At 38.0% G+C, this 12,743-nt stretch overlaps 1 protein-coding gene across 1 annotated transcript in view; it reads right to left on the bottom strand.

Annotated features, from left to right (window-relative positions):
• Positions 1 to 4,439: 4,439 nt before the first annotated feature.
• The window catches only part of HHEX (hematopoietically expressed homeobox), an 8,518-nt gene continuing 214 nt past the window's right edge, over positions 4,440 to 12,743 (bottom strand). The window contains exons 1-4 of the mRNA XM_083149342.1: positions 12,414 to 12,743; positions 8,585 to 8,763; positions 8,046 to 8,096; positions 4,440 to 5,628 (exon numbers count right to left, since the gene is read on the bottom strand). The exon at positions 12,414 to 12,743 is cut by the window's right edge and continues 214 nt beyond it. Of these exons, the coding sequence (XP_083005468.1) occupies positions 5,398 to 5,628; positions 8,046 to 8,096; positions 8,585 to 8,763; positions 12,414 to 12,743 (791 nt within the window). The 3' untranslated portion in view covers positions 4,440 to 5,397. The remainder of the gene's footprint in view (positions 5,629 to 8,045; positions 8,097 to 8,584; positions 8,764 to 12,413) is intronic.

The raw sequence follows: 12,743 nt of genomic DNA, 5'->3' as shown, positions 1-12,743 counted from the left end.
CTATGTGTCCTCACACAATTTTTTTTTTAGTTTTTTTGTGAGTAAAAGTGAGCACATCCTCAAGTAGAACCATAGAGTTCCCTGCCCTTTCTCCTTTCATCCTCTCGTGCATCACCAGCTGTCTTGTTGGCCGTCTCCGCTCTTGGAAGACATAAGGGTTATTGAAGTCATTGTCTTCCCTCCTCTATATATACCTTCTCTCTCCCTCATGAACAAAACCATGCCCTCCTCTGTTTCTCATGTGTCCTGTCTGGGTGTCAGCCCCAACTCGCCCCTTCTTTTTCACAGGTTTGCCAGGCCTGCTCTAGAATGTGAGCTCTTGTGAGCAGGGTCCTTTGTCCTGTTGCTTCTCTATGTAATTATGTAGGTTGCAGATTGCAATTACATTATTATATAAATTAGAAAACTTGACTATATCTTTCTAATGTACTATACTACTATACGGTGCTACAGATCCCTTGTGGTACCATAATAATAAAAGTTATATCTAATGAACAAATGTCAGTGTTCTCAGCTTATCAGCCCGCTACTACACAAGCACATGGGTATAAGGGAAACATCTGTAGTTTATTGGGATACTGAAATTCATTTGCTCTGTGATCCATATAAATGGATTATCATTATTACTCCTTGGGGTGTGTTCCATTATTTATAGCACAGTGTTGAACATGAACAGGGGGATCTAGTGAGATCGCTAAGAAAATGCCCTGAAATTGTGTGTAGGCCCCATAAGAGTAGACTAGTAGGAGACTTTATAGCAACGGCTAGGTTATCATTATAATAATGAATATACCATAGATCAGAAATAATCAACCTTATTCATACCAGCAAAACTATGGCAAGGCATGCTGGGATGTGTAGTTCCACAGCATCTGGAGTACCACAGGTTGCCTACCTCTGTCGTAATTGAAGCAACTGTCTTAGTAGCTCTCCTGGGATTCTTCTATGTGGCTTATCTGCAATAAATACGACATACACGTCACTGTATCCCCTCACGGATTCACCAATCTCATGTGCATTTTTTAAATAATCTCCATAAACAAAACAATAATAAAAAATATGTATTTACAGAGGAACCCAGGAAAGAATTTCCCAATATAATTTAGGCACCCATTCCTGGCACAGGTGAATGTGGATCTTTGCCCTGAGCTACAGTATGTGGTAGGTTAAAGAAGTGATAGCAGGTGTTAAAATAGTGATCAGTAAATCACTATGAGGGCCACAGTGCTTCAGATGCTTCGAAAGTGATCAAATGGAGAGTGATAAACAACCAACCAATCAGCTCCTGACTGACATTTTTCAAACACAGTCTGTGACATGGCAGGTAGGAGCTGATTGGCTGGCTGTTTATCACTCTCCATTTTATCACTTTTGAAGCTTAGTGCATCTGGCTCCTGACTGTCCCACAGCACAGCGCTGACTGTACTAATGTGATACGCTTAGAAAATGCTGTGATATCTCACCATGTGTAGTCCCCATAAGGTGACGTGGCCTTTTGTCTGTATCTAGGCAGTCTACAGAGTAATGCATCTGTCCTGTACAATTATAGTCAACTGTTTATTTTATTTTTTTACATTAAAGTCAAAATAAATTAAAAGCAATAAATGAAAACCCTCTGCTGCTTTTGTCACTAATTGAATAGCCCCTATATTAGGGGTGCATTTACTAAAACTTTCAAAAATGAATAGAGATTATGTCTATCATTTCTCAATTGCATCCTAGAAAATAATACACTGAACCTCAATGGTTGCTATGGGAAACATCACCTCATTTAAATTTTAGAAGTTTTAGTAAATTTCCTCTTCAGGCTTTGCCCTGCCACAGTAAGAAAAGCCTGTGGCAGGGACTCCAGATTTTGGGGACACCGACTGGACTGGACACCGGAAAGTCAGAGATAGTCTCACAATAATACCAAATGCAAAGAAAAAAGAAAAAAAAAACGATTCTGTGCTGCCATCGCTTAGAAAAATTATATTAAAATCCCGGGCAATAGTCCTTTAATTCACGTTTATTAAATGTGTGTGTGTGTGGGGGGGGGGGGGGGGGGGGTGGGTGGCATACAGTAGTAGAACAACAATAGGTATTTTAGTGCTTAATTAATATGGAATAATCTGAGACCCTTTACTGAAGGGCAGTTTTAGAATGCAGTCTATTATCTCCTTCCTAGCCAAGTATGATATATTAAATACATACATACACAACATTCTAACACTGATCATTTATAACTCACTGACGGCCATGGGTCGAGATATCAATTGATAGTTATTAGGAATATCTCTCTGATTTTAGACTCAAAAGGCTTCAAAAGATAGACAAAGCTCAGCGCTTTTTAAAGAGTTTTTTACTTTTGTCCCTGTGTCTTGTTTTTTCGTTTTTGTACTATAGTAGCAACATAAATAAATAGTAATATTTCTATCCATATTTTCATTCTGCATGGGCACGATGTTTACAGCTGTAATCTAGCCCTGCGGTGTAAACAGCGTTCTCCTTTATATTCAGCTGATACAGGGAAAAGAATCAGGAAGCCCCTTGTCTTATTAAAGGACAATGACTTATTCCTACTGGGTCAAAATTCCCCTGCAACACAGGACGTATAGCTACAAAACGCAATTACTTGTCCTGTAAATTCACTGCGTCAAGCTCACCTGTCGCAGCGACAAATCGCAGCACTCTGCCCCGCTCGGTGTCCGCCTGCATGCGTTCAGCGGCAGCGCATTAGACGCTATGCGACTGTCCCCTGATGCCTTCAACCATTTCATGTTATTATACATATATATAGACATATTTTCCCGATATACGAGCAACCTCCTCTCCAGCACTCAATTTCAGTGGGGGTATTGCCCGGTGCCCTTCACAACGTCGTATAGGTATGCAGCGGCAATGTATAGGTGCATAGATCGGCGGCACTCGGGTCTATTCATTGATAACATTGATAAGACCCGAGTGCCGTCGATATATATATATTGTTGAATACAGTTTTCTTAAGAAATGCAACATATGGTATGTGCTGCATTGTTATTATCGGTTATCATACATTATCAGACACTATTACTGAGTACAGGTATAAATGAATGTATGGTAATTGTACCCGTTGATTGACACATATGTAATAATACATTGTGAATATGTTATATTGTTCATAGTAGAAGGTAAGGGTACCATTGTGTATTACTAGATCATCCTGTTGCATTATATGCACAATAATTACACAACCCCTATTAATTATCACTTCCCTATAGGTGGGGATGGTTTCAATAAACTGTGAAAATCCCCAGTATCTTTATAACCATAGGACAATAGTCACATTAGAAAGGCATCTACTTCATATGTACAGTTGTAAATACTTATTATGAAATTGTTATTTGTGTGGTATAGTAGATTATAATCTATGATCTACATATGCAATATCACAGAAAGCTAAACTGGCATGTGACAGGTTAATTAAGACTTTTCCAGTCAATGGTCGTTTACAAGTAGGTAGAATAATATATAAATATCGGATATTAATGGTCTTTCAGTGCGTATGTGAGTGTGTGTGTGTGTGTGTGTGTGTGTGTGTGTGTGTGTGTGTGTGTAGAATATATTGGGTCTCAAAATTATTTTTGAAAGACACAGAGGTAGTAACACTTTCATATCTATCATCTATCTTTATTTGTTACAAATGATTGTTTATTTTGTACACTTATTGTGTCATATTCATCGTAAAAATAAATAAAAAAAATATATTTAAAAAAAAATAGTGATTGTGCTGTTCAAAAAAAAAAAAAACCTAACTGAAATATCTTCAAAGACCAGTTAACCTTTGTAGGTTTAGGAAAATGTTAATATTTATTATAAGTAACTCATGAATAATTGGGATAAGATAGATTGTCCCATTACAGCCAGACCTTAATTGTTACATGTATAAAAAAAAGTATTTTTTTTAGACATATATTTAAGTATAAATGTATTTCTTTCTCTCTCTCCCTCTCCCTCTCCCTCTCCCTCTCTCTCTCTCTCTCTCTCTCTCTCTCTCTCTCCCTCTCCCTCTCTCTCCCCCTCTCTCTCACTCCTTGAATATAAGATGTATTTTATTATTATTATTTTGTCTTTTTTTTAGTATTTGATTTATGTTTTGTTTTGTAACTAGGTTCCCAGAAGGCAAGTCATTTCAGAGAAATAAGATAACCTGTATTAACCACAGAGAGGTCAATGACTGAACGTTTTGGATGTTTAAATACATCACAATCCTTATTAATCAATACAATCAGATGTGACTCAGATTTATGTGTTTTAACAGGTTGAGAAATTATTCAGTATTAAAAGGATGTATTATTAAAATCTTGTAAAATGCCTTTTTCATTTCATTCTGTTTTTAGGATACACTATTAAAAAAAAATCCACCATCGAAAGTAATGTTTTTCTTTAACAACGTCACTTTTATTCCACAGTTTCTTTCACAAAAAAAAAATTAAATATATTTTCATTGTTTTTGGAAAAAAACAAATATATACAAGTCATATAAACAGCCTGAGGTATGCAGTCGCATGACATTTACAAAACATATATAAGTAGTATACACTATATACACACAGTAAACTTTATGGTGTGGCCTTAGTATCCAATCTGGGCTATGTACAAACAAAATACTTTTTTATTATTTTTTGCTTTACAAAAAAAAAAAAAAAAAACACAAAATACATTATACATGTACACAAGTATTTTACAAGACCCACAGTGATAAGAGTCAGGCCAGGCCATAATGGGATTTATAGTTCCACAGTGGTAATTCTAAAGCAGGGATGGGGAACCTTCGGCCCTCCAGCTGTTATTGAACTACACATCCCAGCATGCCCTGCAACAGTTTTAGAATGAGCCAAATAGCAAAACTGTAGCAGGGCATGCTGGGATGTGTAGTTCAACAACACTGTTCCCCATCACTGTTCTAGAGCTTCACAACGCCTTATTCTTAATTATAGGCAAGGCATTGGAGAATATCGTGAGGTTGAGTAAAGATCTACACAGAACAACACCTATCCATTATTGTAGGCACTTGTTGAATATTTATAAAAGTCAAATATATTTAAATTACAGACACGTGAAGACTTACTAGATACTGTACAAAGGAAAATGTAGGCGTTTCTCATAGCAACCGGATACCAGTTATCATTTCAGGCATGAAAAACTAGAATCTGGTCGGTTGCCATAGGCAACACATTCACTTTTCGTTTTGAAAGTCTTATAAATCTGCCCACACAAAAGACAGACAAACCAGACAAATTAGTATGCAGCTAAGGCACTGTCTATCTTATATCATCCCTTCTTCCTTACCCCAGGATGAGATTTTAGGGGTGCCCAGTCCAGCTTCTGTCAATGTGCAAGCTGATTGTACAAGTAGGTCCTTGGTGAAAACGTGTATCAGTGGGTGCACTTGTAATATCCTTTGTCCCCTTCAATGTCCACTTCTTCTTCAGAATTCTCTGAAATGTCTGTATCCAGATTTTCCTGGGAATTGGGAGATGGGGAGCACTGTGACCCATCTATAGAGGAATCTTTATTTTTCTGCTCAAGACTTAAACAGTTCTGCCTCTCTTCACAGTCATTATCTAGACTTTCAGTTTCTTCTTTCTTATTTCCCTGGGGGTTCTCCTAAAATAGAAAAGTCAGTTAGCATTTTAATGAACTAACCTGAAACCCACAAACAGCCCGGCCTCCTACTAGTGTTGTTATAGTAAAGTTCTCTCAGACCTGGCAGCACACAATGATCAGGAAAGCACTGCTAGCAATCTGGTAATGAATATTAGGTTATACTTCACTGCCTGCATCTTTGTAACAACCATACGTGATTAAACGTAATTATTTTGCATGAATGATGGCGTTCTACCGGCAGTGCTCCAATGTATTACACTTTACAATGTGTTTATATGATGATAGCTGTAAATGTATATTTTACTGCAATTGATTTGAAGAAACTGTATACTGTATGATTTATTACCGATTACATAGCTTCTGCCTACTCTGTTGTGCTGTATAAGCAATACATTGTATTTTCTGGAATCAGAATAATGCTGACAGTATTGGGGTAATGTCTCTCATACCCCTTTCACATTGCAGCTGTAACACGGTATATTGCCGTTTTTTTAGTGCTTTAAAACGGTTCCAGCTGCAATGTGAAAGCTACATTGTCAATTTACCGGTTACAGAAAACCGGTATTTTGACACGTGTTAAAAGCAGGATCCTACACGTTTCTGAGCCGTTTTCCCTGCAGTCTGAACAGCTCAGAAACGGTATTTGCTACAAATGATAACCACACTTGATCCCCGCCCACAAGCAGGAAAAAAAAACATTTAAAATGACATGTATGGCTTTCTATGGGTGAAACGGGTTGAATCTGAAAGGTACAAAACGGTATTTAAACTGCAATATACCTAAGGGGTTTAACTGGCTTTTGACCAGTTTAAAACCATATAGTCAAACTTCATTGGCTATCTTCTCCATTTATTGATATGCACTTTCAGAGGCAAATTTACTAAGATGGGCATTCTATTTCAGATGGGTTGGTGCTATGGGCAACCAATCAGGTACTGTCTATTATATTCTAGAAGGTGCGAAATAAGAAGTTGTTTCTGATTGGTAGCCCATAGCAATATACAATGGAAATAGAACTCCCATCTTAGTATATATATATATATATATATATATATATATATATATATATACATATATATATACATATATATATATATATATATATATATATATATTACAAAACGTCACTTTGTCCATAATAGGGTAATAATTATCAAATTATAACTAGAAAAATCTAATGTACTTTCATTTTTGTTACCAATAAAACGTTTAATAGTTAAAAAAGAAAAAAGAAAAATCTCATTTGTAAAATGTAACCAACAAAACAGTAACAGTATACATAACAGACTTTTTGCATCATAAAAGACTAATAAAAAGGGGTATTTATCAAAGCTGGCTAGAGAGATAAAATTGATAGAGAGATAAAGTAGCAACCTTAAATTTTGCAGCCTGTGGGGTAAAGTTTCTAAGAGGGGCGTTCTATTGAAGATGGGATGTTGGTCCGTAGCAACCAAACAGATTTGATCTATTATCTTCTAAAAGGTGCTAAAAAATATATATAATAAGAAGTCAAATCTAATGTTGCTAACATTCCATCTTCACTAGAACTCCCAGCATATTACATTGACCCGTGTGTGGGAAAAAAAAAAAAGATTTAGGAGTTGATTGGGTGATACTTTGTCGTTTACAATTGTATCTCTCATCAATCTTTCATAAGTCTTCGATGGAACTCATGTGTGGTGTATAGTAAGGTAGATCCTGATGCTGTGGTCCCTATAGTAAGGGATAATCCCTGAGTCAGCTTTACCAAACACGTATTCCACCTGGGCACAATATATGTATGACAGTATCTAGGATAAAATGTATATCATTAAGAATTTAGAATAAAACCTTCAATTCTAAAATAAATCTGACTTTATGTAATGGTAGTCTACATAGTGATCAGTACCCACCATGTGATTTATCCCTTTAATAGACCTTTGGTTGTCAGTTCATCCTGACACTTGTAGTCCCACAAGAGCCGTGGATTGCTTAAACTATCGTCTAGACAGCTCATTACCAAACTCTGTATACAGTATATAGGTGTGAATAAGCCCACTTCAGATTGTATCGAGCGTTGCCAGTCAAAACTCCGATTTGATGCAGCCGTATCATTAAACAGGATTAATCCATGTACAGTGCCGATCAGATAAGCAGCATATGGGTTTACACAAGAATTAGTGGCCGGTGTAACAGTCCCTGTGGGTGCAGCACGGGCTGCGCTATCTGCCTCGTCCTATTTAGAAGCTTTTAGCATCATTGCTGCATGATTTCCCCCCCGGATTCCTGGCAGGACTGTTTGCCTTACTAATCAAGGTGAAGGGTTTGCACAGCCGCCCAAATGACTTCGGCACACAACGGGGAATGGCTGATCACATTAAAAGATAACTTGATTAAAAATGAGTCTCTCTGCGTAGAGACGGAGGCATTTATTTACCTGCTTCAGACGCCTCCATTTGGCTCGTCTGTTCTGGAACCATGTCTTCACCTGGAGCAGAACAAGTGTCAGTGATCAGAAAAAGTGCTGAGATCCAGAATGAATATTATTGTGTATTAGAAATAACTAATATAAAAAATATCATATAAAAATATAAATAAGAAAGAAAAAATAATAATAACTGCTGGTGATGATGAACTAAAATAATGGTAACAAGTATAATAATTATTCATTTATTCTAACTGTAATAAATTATTAATTAATTGTATTGATGTTCTTTTCTTAACACGTATTATTATTATTATTATTATTATTATTAATATAATTGTGATTATTATTATTATTACTCAAATACAAATAGACATATTTCTAGAAGAGTAAACATTCATCCTAAATACATTTTTATCTTTCTTTTCTGTTGTTTACTAATAAACTCTTCTGTTTGTTTGTTTATATATATAGTAAATATTTGCAGCAGAAGGACAACAGATGAGGTATGTTTGGAAGAGGCCTGATGGGGCCCCGGTAGGTTGTGTTACCTGTCTCTCGCTGAGCTGCAGCATCTTGGCCAATCTCTTCCTTTCTGGAGGAGACAAATATTTTTGAGTCTCGAACTTTTTCTCCAGCTCAATAGTCTGGTCGTTGGAGAACCTCACTTGTCCTCCTTTCCTCTTGTGGAGTGGCCGCTGGATAAAGGGGCTCCAGAGCAAAGGTTTACCTGGAATATACACAGAATGTACCTAATGTAGGGGCGTTGCTGCATACACACAATAATTGGCAATATAGAGTAATTTACCTGGCAATCCCCCGAACCCTAGATAGATAGATAGATAGATAGATAGATAGATAGATAGATAGATAGATAGATAGATAGATAGATAGATAGATAGAGGCTCTGTAAAGCGCTGCGGAATCTGTGTGCGCTATATAAGAAACTGTTAATAAATAAATAATAAATAAATAATAGATAGATAGATAGATAGATAGATAGATAGATAGATAGATAGATAGATAAATGTTTATATTGAGGGTAGAGAGATTAACAATATTTACATATTGGAGATGGGATGTTTCCCTTAGAAATCAATGATATTCTGCTTCATATATATTCCACCCCATACCATCTTCAATAGAACTGGCATCTAAGTAAATGTACCACTTAGTGTTTGTGTAGCTAAGGTTTGGGAAGAACCAAAATAAAAATGATTATGTTAGTAAATGCTATATATATGTAGGAAGTGAGAGAGGAAGGATTGAGTCGGATTTGGGTTTTAGCTGGCCATACATCTACAGATTGTTTGTCAGATTGGGCTGGTTGGAACAAACACATGGTCATACCTGAGTGACACTTTGGCAGTTCTCCAGCATTTCAAAGCAAATGGTCAACTGTCATTTGCTCTCATCCATTACCAGGATTTTGTTCCAACCAGACAGATTTGACAATAAATCTGTAGGTGTATGGCCAGCAGAGCAGCTACAGCCTGTATATACAGTGGTGCTGACAGAGCCTCTCTGCAGATGTTACAGAACTACATCTCCCAGCATGCTCTGAAAGCTAACCCCTGCTGGGATTTCTAGTTCCTTGATCTTGCTGTTATGCAGTGGGACAGTTACTGTGAGCAGAGTGTGTGTCCACACTTCCGTGAGTGTGCTTCCTGCTGGCTCTCTATCTCTCACAGTCACTGCCTTCCCCCTAATCTGCCTGCACTCTAATCTACTGGAACCCAGCGTTCGCTGTACTCATTGTAATGTCATAGGGCTGGGTTTGTGGGATTGCATTCATCTCATATAACACGGTTATAAACCGCTCATGTCCTTTACCCAATACTCCAACACCACATCATGCATTGGGGTATAGCAGTTTAGTAGTCACACACACACAGGTCAAGTCACGTGTAATTACACACATAGCAAACTGATCACAACGTGGAGAAATGTCATTAAGGACATTGCTACAGATAGATAGATAGATAGATAGATAGATAGATAGATAGATAGATAGATAGATAGATAGATTAGATAGATGATAGAAATACATATACACAATTACTACTAAAAATGATACTTACAGCATATAATTATACACGTGTGTGTACACACACATACATACAGATAGATTTGAAATGACATTATTATTCAAGTATATACATAGAGGTGCAAGTGTATCTGTGTATACATAAATGCAATGTAACTAACATACAGTATAAGGGGATTGGCAATACTGTGCTTAAGCAGCAAATTCGAATGAAGCCTTTTGTGGTGTCATATTATTCGTTAATTTCCTATATTTTAAGGGTCAATTCACTACACAGGAGGCAATGGGTCCCTTGTACACACATGTATGTATTGGTGTGCAGTGATGTAACAGAGTATACTGTAGTAAATTGTCAGCTGAATAGCCGGATCTGATATAGGGCTGATATGTGTATGCGCTGCTCTGGGTCATCCTGTAACCCCTGGCCTGCAACTTTGTGAGCTGTTGCGAAAAGCCCTGCTTGCGTCAGGTGGAGCTCTGCAAGGCTCTGCTTGCGTCAGTTGGGCTATGCAAGGCTCTGCTTGCGTCAGATGGGCTCTGCAAGTACACAGCCAGCAGAAAAATAGGAAGCCAGTCGGTATTTCAACCACTGCAGAGCCTCATCCCACACAGAGGAAATGAACAATATCACAAAAACGGATCCTGGCTATCAGAAGCCGAGTGTTTCCTGAATATGTCTGTATTGAGGATGTCGATAAAATAATCAGCAGTGTGCACGGATTCCGGAGAGGAGGCAGCCAGGAAAGCACTTAGCAGCTTCTGAGGCCAGATTCTCTGCTATCCAGAGCTCAAGGTTTCCTGTATGAACGGAAAGGGGGTCAGGCTGCACCCCTCAGACCAGTCCGGAATAAGCAGCACCACTGCCAGCCACTGCTTGCTCATTGTCAGAGAAATCGCAACAAGACGCATCCAAGACGCACGCCTGACGCAAGTCCACTCTCCCATTATTCTGAGAGAACCTGCTTCAAAAAATGTATCACGTCTAAAATATGAATGTTCCCAGGAATCAGTGGCGGAAACATGTCTGAGGGAAATCACTGATTCTGGACACAGTGATACTATGTGATACTGTATAGCAGTGACACTATGTGATACAGTATAGCAGTGACACTATGTGATACAGTATAGCAGTGACACTATGTGATACAGTATAGCAGTGACACTATGTGATACAGTATAGCAGTGACACTATGTGATACAGTATAGCAGTGACACTATGTGATACACTATAGCAGTGATACTATGTGATACAGTGTAGCAGTGATACTATGTGATACAGTATAGCAGTGATACTATGTGATACAGTATAGCAGTTACACTATGTGATACAGTATAGCAGTGATACTATGTGATACAGTATAGCAGTGACACCATGTGATACAGTATAGCAGTGACACCATGTGATACAGTATAGCAGTGACACTATGTGATACAGTATAGCAGTGATACTATGTGTTACCGTATAGCAGCGACACTATGTGATACAGTATAGCAGTGACACCATATGATACAGTATAGCAGTGACACTATGTGATACAGTATAGCAGTGATACTATGTGTTACCGTATAGCAGTGACACTATGTGATACAGTATAGCAGTGACACTATGTGATACAGTATAGCAGTGATACTATGTGATACAGTGTAGCAGTGATACTATGTGATACAGTATAGCAGTGATACTATGTGATACAGTATAGCAGTTACACTATGGGATTCTAAGGAGCAGTCACGGCCTTGTTTGAACAATCTGCTGCTTTTTTAATTGCTGTTTAATTATGATTTTTTTTCTGGTTTTTTTCGGGGCAGAGATGATATCAGTGCAGTAAGTGAGTGCAGTGTAGTAAGTGCCCTGCCCGTATCTATGAGGGAGGTGAGGTTCTGCGGCTCGCTGTGAGATCAAACTAATTATTTCTATTACACCTCATTGCAGATATGTATTAGTCTTAATAGAAGTAACAATGGAGATTAGTCACAAGATACTGTCCAGGAAATTGGGGACAGATGGGAGATTCGATCTGATCAAATTAATGTGTCTGTTACACAATATCACAGCGAATATATATATATATATATATATATATATATATATATACTAACTGATTTAGTTTTAGTGGTTCACTAACATAGGGTGTGTGTGTATGTATATATATATATATATATATATATATATATATATATATATATATATATATATATAAATCCACAAAAACTGCTATAGACTCAGTATCTCATATAATGTAACCATAGATAACACATGTATGCAGCCATCACTCACACTACAACCCACCAAGTAAAACGAAATGATGACGAACAGGTGCCATTGGACTTACCCATGGAGTCGTGTCTGATGAGGGCATGGGTATACTCGCTCATGGGTCTGGAGAATGGGTACAGGGGGCTTTGGAAGGTGCTGGAGCCATAGGAAGCGGCCAGGGCTGCCTGGTGGGTAAATGCTGGGTGGATAGGCGTTGGTTCATAAATAGGGGTCCTGTAGGTAGCCACCAGGCTGGTGAAGGATGAGTTTGGAGAGGGCAGAGTAGGGGTGGGCATGGCTGGATTCCCATTAGAGGCTACATTCCTTCCGAGGATGTCATCGATGTAGAAAGGTGTGGGATGCACAGGCTGCAGGGGGGTGGGTGCATACAGAGGCACACCGAGAG

This window comes from Crinia signifera, chromosome 6 (assembly GCF_055691185.1).
Source record: "Crinia signifera chromosome 6, ASM5569118v1, whole genome shotgun sequence".
Taxonomy (NCBI): domain Eukaryota; kingdom Metazoa; phylum Chordata; class Amphibia; order Anura; family Myobatrachidae; genus Crinia; species Crinia signifera.
Note: the sequence above shows the minus strand (reverse complement) of the source record. Positions and strands in the feature narration are given on the sequence as shown.